The sequence below is a fragment of the Eptatretus burgeri genome, chromosome 12 (assembly GCF_056783735.1).
Source record: "Eptatretus burgeri isolate ZD-2024b chromosome 12, Ebu_testis_v1, whole genome shotgun sequence".
In the NCBI taxonomy this organism is placed as follows: domain Eukaryota; kingdom Metazoa; phylum Chordata; class Myxini; order Myxiniformes; family Myxinidae; genus Eptatretus; species Eptatretus burgeri.
The window spans coordinates 2,116,193-2,126,827 of record NC_140972.1 but is presented as its reverse complement, the minus strand read 5'-3'; the positions used below and the strand labels follow the sequence as shown (position 1 = coordinate 2,126,827).

General features: G+C 43.1%; 1 protein-coding gene across 4 annotated transcripts in view; it reads left to right on the top strand.

Annotated features, from left to right (window-relative positions):
• ACOX3 (acyl-CoA oxidase 3, pristanoyl) overlaps window positions 1-9,307 on the top strand; it is a 75,410-nt gene extending 66,103 nt beyond the window's left edge. For all 4 annotated transcript variants that reach the window (XM_085849247.1, XM_085849245.1, XM_085849248.1 and 1 more), the window contains 5 exons: window positions 4,526-4,641; window positions 6,572-6,746; window positions 7,078-7,145; window positions 7,337-7,423; window positions 9,023-9,307. In XM_085849247.1, the coding sequence (XP_085705373.1) occupies window positions 4,526-4,641; window positions 6,572-6,746; window positions 7,078-7,145; window positions 7,337-7,423; window positions 9,023-9,142 (566 nt within the window). In that variant the 3' untranslated portion in view covers window positions 9,143-9,307. The remainder of the gene's footprint in view (window positions 1-4,525; window positions 4,642-6,571; window positions 6,747-7,077; window positions 7,146-7,336; window positions 7,424-9,022) is intronic.
• Window positions 9,308-10,635: the final 1,328 nt, after the last annotated feature.

Below are 10,635 nucleotides of genomic sequence, written 5' to 3'. Positions count from 1 at the left end.
TCAAATATATCGGTCAGTCAATTTTGTTATTCTGTGTTTCTTTGTTTGTCTGTTTGCCAATCGCCAACAGTTCACAATTCTAAACCGATCATCATGAAACTTTACGAAGTTGTAGAGGTAGTCTCAATTGAGAAGCCTATTGATTTTGAGGTCAAAGGTCATCTTGAGGTCAAATTTCTAAAATCGTCATTTCTTAAAACCGATTGACTTGAAACTTGAACAGGATTTGCATAGTCCAGCACTAAATTGGGGAAGCAACTATTTTTGAGGTCAAAATGTCAAAGGTCAACTCGAGATCAAACTTCTAAAATCATCAAATTTCATCTGAAAAATCATCAGTTTTCATCTGATTAACCTGAGAATTAAACAGCAATTGCATAGTCAGTCCATCACTGAATCGGGAAGTCGACTGTTTTTGAGGTCAAAGGTCAATTCACGGTTAAACTTCTAAAACCATAAATTAAAATCTGAAAAAAATCAATTTTCATCCCATTGACCTGAGCTTTGATTCGGAATGTAAATTTTAATGAAATGTACAATTTGATGTATCCACGGCAACCTTTGGAGAGGGGGGGTGGATTTTGCAAGTATCGTGCTCTGCACGACGTCTTTTTCTTGTTTATTTGTCTTTATTTTTATGTTTATTGCCTACAGGTCACAATTTTAAACCGATCTTCACGAAACTTCGCTACATGGTAGAGTTCGTCATAAACAAGAAGACTTCTTTTTGAGATCAAAAGGTCAACAAATTTGTCGAATTTCTAAAATCCTCAATTCTCATCTGATTGACTTGAAATTTGAACAGGATTTGCATATTAGGTCCCTGAATTCAACCACCCATTGTTTTTGAGATCATTGTTGGCCAAGTTTCTAAAATTGTCAATTTTAATCTGATTGACTTGAGAGTTCTGTGTTGGAGTGACGACCCGTCCAGGATTGTGCCAATTAGCCAAGGAGACTGCTTAGGCAGCACCAACACTCTGCACAGAGTATGGTCCCAATGGATGGCTGGACTTGAAAGTTGAAGAGGAGTTGCAGATTTGGTCATTGAATTTAACCACCAATTGGTGGTCACATTTTTGAGGTCAAATTTGTTTTCTGGATTTGGTAAGTATCCTGCGATGCATGACATCTTTATTGTTTATATACTTTGTATATAAAGTTGAGGCTTATGGAAGAGCAAAATGTTCTGTTCTATTAATTTTTTTTATTGCTGAGTGATCCAGCACATGCGAAAGTCATTCTGTAAAAGGCTTTGACAACATTGACCTTGTGCAACTTCAGGATATTTATTTCTTACGAGCAGGGATACCCGGCATTGCCCGGGTGGTGGAGGGAGGGGGGGGATACTGAGAAGTGAGAGAAGTTAGAGAGCTGGCAGGGCTGAGAATTGGGCAGGCAGAATCGGGGGCAGGAGAACCGACGGGGCGGTGGTTGGGAACTGTGTCAGGGGCAGGAGAGCCAGAACACCAAGTGGTAAAGGGGTCTTTGGGGTTCTTGTGGTCTTAAATGTCTATGAGGTCTTCAGGGTCTTTAAGATCTTAAAGGGTATTTGGGGTCTTACAGTTCTGAAGGGTCTCCAAGGTGTTCTGGCTCTCAAGGGTCTTAGGGGTCTAAAGGATCGTCAAAAGACTTAAGGGTAATAAAGGTTCTTTGGAGTCTTCGGGGTCTTCAAGAGTCTTAGGGATCTTAGCCGTCTTTGGGGTCCAAGGGGTCTTTGGGGTATTCGGGGTTTTTAAAATGTCTTAATTGTGTTCTGGGAATTAAATGGTCTTAAGGGTCTTATGGGTCTTTGGGGTCTTAAGGGGTCTTATTTCCCAAGCATGTAAAAAGTGTTCTCTCAAGCACGTATTCTAATCTCTCAAGCATGTAAAGAAAAGGTCTTATGGTTCATCGGGGTCTTAAAAGGGTGGGGTTGTGGATGAAAATACACTGAGGACAACCCCTGGGTCGGACTTTGTCTGTGTGCCAAATTGGTGGTTGTCGGCCCAGCGGTCATTGCAAAAAACGTGGACAGACAGACAGACAGACAGACAGACAGACATCTGATGAATCTTATTTATTTGATTTAGTGAGGTTCCAATTGTGTGTGGAGTCAGGACAGCTGTACATTGAGCCAATGGGTGGAAGACACAGGTCGACTAATTATGTGTGCTGGCCTTTGGCCGTGTTATATGTCACGTGATATCTGTTAACCAATGAGATGACATATAATGAAAAAGCTAGAAAAGTGATCTTTAAAGGCTCAGGTGGTGGATGAAAACACCCTTAGGACAATCCCTGGATCAGACTTAGGCCGTCTGCCAAATTTGGTAGTTGTCGGTCCAGCGGTCCTTGCAAAAAGCGCGGACAGACAGACAGACAGACAGAGACATCCAATGAATCTTATTTATTAGATTTCATCAATTAATTATTAAGAGGGATTGAAATTGACAAATTCATGATAATTTACGAACTAGTAATAGGTGTCCACAGCCATTCTTGACCATGTTGTGGAACGTTGGCCGAGTCCCTCACTTTTGTACACCGCTCCTTCCCAATTCCATATCCAGGCGATACATGACGTCATCGCCGGGCGCCGAAGGAAGGGAGTACTTCGTTTTCACTCCATTTTCTTGTTACTCGGCAAAAAAAAATTTTTTGGACAAGTATGTTGATCGGCTCCGTTTGTTTGTTTCGGCATGGCTCGGCTCGGCACGGCACAGCTTGGCTCGGCACTTCACGCCTTGGCATGGCACGTCACTGCTTGGCACAGCTCGGCTCGGCTTGGTATTTACTGTGAGTGCGATAACTTGTTTGTCTGTTTCTTTGTCTGTCTGCTCACCTCCAGCCCAAACTGCTCAACCGACCATTCTGAAATTTGGAGACAAAAGTGAAGGTTGTGCTTTGGCAAAAACAGTATTTAAATTTTTTTTGATTCATCAATTCATTGATGAATTACTTCATTATTATCGATTTATTTATTACTTATTTATTTTATTTCTCATCTGGGCAATATCTCAGGCACCTTTTGAGCTCGGAAGCTGATATTTGGACATGACAGTTACCAAGCGATTTCACTATAAAGGGTATCTTTAATTAATTTATTAATCAATTAATTATTTAATTTTTCCATTAATTACTTAATTTTCAAAAAGTTACAGATTTGGATGAAACACTGTTGGTTTAGGTCTGCTATTCACCAATTGATTGAAAGATTAATTATTTTATCAATTAATAAATCAATTATTGCACATCGCTCCCTCTCAATTGAAGCCTGGTGTTGGCTTAGTGGTTAGGGTGGCGGCTTGGGATCCCAGGGTCCTGAGTTCAAGCCCTGTTGGCTGCTGAATTAACACCAGGGGGTTGACTCAGCCTGTCATCTTTCCGAGGTCGGCAAAATGAGTACCAGTGTACTGGTCCCGGTGTATGCCCCGGTTAGAATAGGTGTACCATATCCCTGTGTGTCGTAAGAGGCGACCAGGGTTGGCGTCAGGAAGGGCATCCGGCCATAAAACATTGCCTCAAGAAAAAGCCAACCCCTGCACAGCAGGGAAAAATGGCTGTAAAAACGCTCCCTCTCAATTCCCACTCCACTCCAACAATACCCACCACACTTCGCTCGGCCTCGGTCAAATTACATTCCCTTTTTCACTTGCTTTTGAGGACTTCAACTTGAAATGGCACTGTCCAAGACTGCTGTTGTTGTAAAGTTTTGCAATTTATTGTGACAAATGCACTCCTGACACCTTGTGGGTGGTGGTTCATGGTAATGCCCATGTGGACATAAATTATGTATTACCATGCAGGATAATGTAAATGGAAACCTCAGGATGCAACAACACAAGAAATGCAACTAATCCACAGCAGCTTGCACGATTCATTAAATGACATAATAAATGCAATTCTTGAGATGAGAGAATAAGTAAAAAATCAGCAATTGTGCTGAAAACGCACCCTCACGTTTCTGAGATTTTAAAGTCTGTTATGGACCCCTCAACCCCTTCCTTGCTTGCCTTTGTGCAGTGATGCCATGTTGTCCACTGTGCGTAGGAGAATTTCAGCCAAGTTTGTTCACTGGATATCAGGGAACTTCTGCGACTTCCTCCCAGGAATCGTTCAAATTGTTGATAGACATTCTTAGTATGTTGTTTATGAGTGAATAAGTGAAATGATTTTAGATGTTGTACATGCCCAAAGCAATGTTTGCTCTCAGCTGTCATGTTGGACATCATTGCTGTGACATCAAACTCTGCCTTAATGATGACATAAGGTTCCTCCCACAGCAGTTCCAGTACCGTTGTTGATCCTCCTCTCACAACAGCACAAATTAAACTGCGATTGAATTACCCAACATGAACTGCACAAACACACCTGTGATTGAGTTGTCCAGCACAAGCAGAACAATGGACATTGGACTATTGGTATACTTTAAAAGAAGATCGTGTTTCAGTACATTGCTTGGCAGGCCATCTCAGAGATGCTTCAATTTCTGATCTACCAAAATGAAACATCGATTTGCTTCCATTTTTTCACTTCCCCCCAGTCCCTCTGGCTGCCTACAGATGGTTAGTGTGCTATCTGCTTCATGAATCTGCAGCCAAGGTCGACCGGGAGTTGACTTCAGGAAAGAGCGACTTTGCTGCAAGGAATGACTCACAGGTATCGGAAAAGCACCGAGTTATTGTTTGCAAAGAAATAAAAAAAAATTTTTTAAATGCAAAAGGATGGAGGGATGTTACTCAAAAAAGTATGTAAACAAGGTAGGGATGGTCATGATAAATGATCATGTGAAACCATCCTTACATCTTTCTTTAAATAATGATTCACCACAGTTTTCAAACAATCGTTCTGAATTTTTTTTTGTCTATGTAGGTGACCGGCCAAGGACAGCAACGCACATTTTTGGTGATGATCCGAATCGGTATCCGGATACCATAATTTTTTTCAGCGATTCCTCACCTTTGAGGGACAGGGCCAAAAACTACATGTAACATTTCAAAACGTTACGGATGGATTCCCTGGAAACTTGGTGGACAGGTTGGGTGTGCAACAAGGAACAATGGATTCAATTTTCGTGAAGATCCAAATCCGGATAGGAGACATTATTTAATTTTTAAGTAATTCTTCACCATTGAGAGATGGAGGTAAAAATTATATTGCATTATATCTCAAAAAGTTGTTGATGGATTTGGATGAAACTTGGTGGACAGGTTGGGTGTGTGTGTGATAAGGAAGAATTGATTCGATTTTGGTGAAGATCCCAATTTTTAAAGTGATTCCTCACCATTGAGAGATACAGTGGGGTCAAAAACCTCAAGTGTCTGACGCACTCTGTAAAAAGTAATATTTTCTCATTTTCTACGGTTGGTTATCTCCATTTGCGGGTTTCAGGAGATGGGAGGAAGTTCTCCCAGAAGTCAAAATCTCCACCTCATTTTCAGTAAAGGATTTTGATTCACAAATCAAACTGTGAAATTTCCTTCTCATAGCCTCGTTCAAAGGGCTCTTTTCAGAATCTTCACTGAACCTCGAACAGCCTCCACTTACAGCTCATTTGCAGTGACATTCCTGGAATGATTTTCAGCTCACCTGGAGCGTAATTCCGGGAAGCTTTTGGGATGGCGCGTCATCCGTCCGTCCACAAATACTTGCAACTTCTTCTCTGAAATGACACATTCGGTTTAAATGAAACTTTACCACAACCTTCATCACCCTGTACGTATAAAAGTTTGTTCATGGCATTAAAAAAAATCGGGGTTTAAGTGGGTCTACGGAGGGATTGCCCACAAAAATATGTATTTGCTTTCTTCTGAGAAACTACACACAATTCCGATGCAACTTTACCACAAGCTTTATCACCCGTGATGTACCAAGGTGTGTTCACGGCATTAAAAAAAGAATCCATCGGTATTTACTTTCTTTTCCGTGACATATTTTGTGGGTCATCCACACCTAGAAGTTCAGTGGTTATCATATCCAGCCGCTGCCAGGTGAGTGCCCAGGGGTATTGCCCCTATGTTGTTTTTATTTATTTATTGCCATGAACAAACTTTGATACATGTAGGGTGATGAAGGTTGTGGTAAAGTTTCATTTACATCGAATGTTTAGTTTCAGCGAAGAAGTTGCATGTATTTGTGGACGGACTGATTGACTAAGATTGATGGACGGACGACGCACACCCCACAATCTCCCCGGAACCAAGTTCCAGGTGAGCTCAAAATTTATGTTTTTTAAAAGCCAATCTTTCCGGGAGTGAAGAGGAAAAGCAGGACCTCGACCTTCAATGTACTGTAGTGGTTCCAACGTTACGACTGGAGAAATCCTCGAGAATAAATTGTGACGGACACCGAAGAAACACACATAATTATATATTGTAATATTTCTCGAAGCAAGAAAAAAAAATCTCGTATTACACGGAAGGAACACACAAACAACAACCACAGTGACGACGAGGTGGTTTAAAAGATCCTTTTTTCATGTTTCACTTCATTTCACATCCTCATTGAAGCTGCAGGAGGCATGCATGCCTCCTTGTTGTCATAAAATGAGTTGAAGGTGACTGAACAACAGTGGAATGATGTGTTGCAGGTTTATTTCTGCAAACCTCTGGCCCTTGCTGCTGTTGAGATGCAAGCGTTGCAGCACTTCCATGAGCTTGTGGAGTCTCCGGCCACAACAGCAGACCTGCAGCCTGTCCTACGTCGCATCAATTCGTTGTGTGGCCTTTGGAGCCTCGAGCGCCATGCCAGCTACCTGTATCAAGGCAAGGTCTTGCCCATCATTCATGGCCATCTATACTGTTGTCTATTTTTAAGGAACTGAACACATAGTTCAGGCTACTGGGGTCCCAGATTCGCATCCCAGATAATTTGTTCATTTTACTTTGTCGACGAATGGCCTTTTAATTAATTTAGAGTACAGTACATCATTGTCTCCTGGTGTCCTTGTCCTGCATGTGATATATGTATAAGCTCCTCCAGGAGCCTCAAGTCGCGTTAAAATATCGAAAAAGGAAAGGATTAATGACGTTTTGCATGCCTTCAGCTTGTATTGTCCTTGCGTTCAATCGTCCTGTAATGTACCTGTGGATGCAGGTGGATATATGGTTGAAGGCAAGTCTCTCGGTTTCATCCGACAGGCTATACTTGCTTTGTGCTCCCAGGTAACAATGACTGCATCTTATATTTTCTCCAGCTAGTTGATTCACTTTGGGAATCACAATATAAAAGCAATTTTATTATCAGCTTTTGGATGATGGGTTGTAGGGGAGTTTTTCAACCCAATTCCCATCTTGTTTGCCTTCATCTACCACACTGTCTTGCCCAAACCTCGTTGCTGTTACGCTACACGCAGCTGAAGGATGATGCCGTGTCCCTGGTGGATTCCTTCGCTCTTCCGGATTTCATCGTCAACTCTCCGATCGGATACGCTGATGGCCGGGTATGGAGTTATTCACGGAATGTCAATAAATCCAGAAAAAAAATATGCAACTCAGTGGGGCGATGATCCACGTTCTGCCGATGTGCCAGATTTCCACACATTGGAAGTTTATTTTTTTACTTTACTTCTTCATCTTTATCTTCTTGTTACCTCCGCCACCGAAGGCGGACGGAGGTAATGTTGGGGGTGTGACAAGGATGAAATGATGACATTTTGGTGAAGATCTGGAGACGGAATGTTTTAACTGATTCTTCAGCATTGGTGGATAGCGCCAGAAGCGATATGTAGCATGATATCTCAAAAATTTGTGGACGGGTTATGACAAAACTTGGTGGATGGATTAGGTAAGTGACAAGAGCAAGCTGATTAGATTTCGGTCAAGGTCCAGATGCAGATCCGGCCTTCTTCTTCTGTCATGTGGTGTGTCTGAGTTGTTGGTCTACGATGTGAGGTTCGCTGTTTTCAGTCGGCCTCAGGCCCTTGTGGTCAGGTGCTGCAGTTCTTGCCGTCCTCCTCGGCGATGTATGGGGCTGTTTTGCACAAGATGATCCGCAGTCTGAGGGAGGCCACACTCACAGTTGGATGAGTCAACAAGGTTCCAGGAGAACATGTTTGAGATGGAATCTGCCAACACCCATGCAGAACCTGTTAAGGCGACACCATTCCTTTCGTGGCAGATCACAACCAAGGGGCTTGGTGGAACAAAGAAGGTGTTGTAGTCAGCCACTGGGTTGGTAGGTATGCCACTGATTCATCTGCTACATGGGTTTGCTCATGTCATCGTCTGCTGTGATGTAGGTTTCAGCTGCTCCAGTAAAGGGCTTGCGGCTCTTCAATCTTTGGGGAGAGGTGGATCTTCTCTTAGCTTTTTTGGCAAGAGGTGGTCAGTGTTCTGAGATGCATTGAGGGCTACTTGTCTAGTGATGGTTGCATGCCCACAAGGACTGGGAAGTGATGGGTGGGAGTAGGGCAAAGGCATCCACTGATGATCCTTAAGGAAGAGTTGAGGTGCACATCTGCCTTCTTAATGTGGTGGCTCCTTCCCCATGCAGACATGCATTATTTTGCTGGGGCATGCCCGAAGACTAGTGTTGAGGTGCGCAAGGGAGTGAAATCAGCTCCCAGTCATGGCCACCTAATCTGTGGATAAGGTGTTTTCTCAGCTGTTTTCCCTGCTAACCTCTCTGCATACTGCCTGAAGGTCAGGGACCGGTCCATTTGCAGGTAAACGTTGGTAGGAGCATGCGTGAAGGAAAGCCAGATGCTATTTAGCTGGACTTCTAGCTACCTGTCTGCATTACTGTTCTGAGCAGACCGACTTTTGGACGTTGAGACGTTGGCACCATTGGTGGTTGTCGCAGCCCATTGGAGCAACGTATTGGCTGAGATCCGGCGTATCAATGGGATAAAAAAAATGTCAACTGTTCAGCCTGGTGTAGGTTTGCTCTCATCTGAGTGTCATTCTAGTTTAGAATGGTTTAATAATTATTCTTCACGTCTTCAGTCCCAGTGGCGTGTCCGATTTCACTACTTGCACGCATCTACTGATGAGGTAATTTCACTGTGGCTCCTTACACATCTTTTCTTGCTTCCCTTCAGATATATCAAAATCTCTGGGGAGCCATTCTGCAGGGGGAGAAAGTTCTCGAGAGACCGTCGTGGTGGCAGGAGTTCTGCGGCCACAAACCTGTCGTGGGATCTCTGCGTCCAAAACTCTGAAAACTCGTGACATGAGATTTTGTTTCAGCCTTGATTACAGCACAAATGGATACACGTGCAGAACGATTTTGATTACTTTTAATTATTAGATTACAGTAAGAAATTTTACATGTTCAATTGTGACCACTGTTAGCCGCAACAATTAAAATGTACAGTGGAATTCCATCCATTCTTTGCACAAGACCTTTTGTTTAGATTTTTGCTGAATTTGTGCTTTCCAAAGCTTAAAAACAACAAAGAGCACTACAATGGTCCACTACCTCAATTTCCTCCACCAGACATCCAAAATCAGGATGCAGCCAAATAATTTGGTTTTGGGGATTTAAAAAAAAATTTTGTACACAGCCTGTGGCTGTTGGTTGCATCATTGCTCAGAGTACGGCTCAGAGCACTGCCCCCATTTCCAGTAAGCTGGTAGTCATTTCACCAACCTCTGAAGGATGACAGGCTGTGTCAACTCACCTGGTGTTATCAGCACAACAGGAACTCAAACTCAAGACCCTAAGATCTTAAGCCTGCCATCTTAACCATGAAGCAAACAGCAGGCTTACCTTTCGGGATGTGACTGGTGCATATTCATTGTGGTTAAAACAGAAGGAAGTTAACGAGCAAGTTTGATGGAAATACCTCTGCACCAATGGGTTTTGTAACTCAGACTCCAATTATGGGAAGAAACAGCCAGTGAGTAAGAAGGTCCATGATGAGTGTCATGAGTTTGTAAAGAGGCCTAATCAATTTGATTAATGGATCTCCATAAATAGAGGCTTCTTCAATTTGATTAAGAAGTCTTCAATCCTAGGGAACCAAGTTCCACATTCTCTTCAATATCATTCTCCCCTCCAGATCTTCAAAACAGCTGTTCACCACCATCTCGGATCATCTCCAATCCAAAACCATGATGTTTCATTAATCCACCAGCAGAGGTCCCCACATCTTGTGCAGAAGGAATTTAGAGTTTAGAAAAAGAGAGCCAGGTACTTTGTATAATTCCAATTAATTAATCACACATAATTTAGCTATATATATATATATATATATATATATATATATTGTTACAGATTCGCGCCCGCCGGCGTGCTGACGGCCACGTAACTCGAATCGCGGCACGTCGCCCACCGGACGGACAATCCAGTCGTGACCTTCTCGGACTAACGCCGGGAACCAGTCACGGGTGGACCTTTCGGTCTCACCGCGATCGAGCCAATCGGCCCCCGCGTGGGATAGGGTTGCTCGCCAAATTCGACCTACCTAAGTACCCACACGGAGGGTAGACCGGGCGATCGCACCTCGCCGCAGGTCGACTTCGGACACGGGCCACTTAAGCGACCCGTTCCGTACTATCGGGATAACCGAGCGGTGTTATTCGTCGACCTCGACGGTTCGATTAATTATCGGGCGTATTCAGCCCACTACCAACCCTTTACGTGAAGCAAGATGAGGATTCAATGAAAGAAATGACGAAGCGAAGCGGGAAACAGTTCAACACAAAGCAC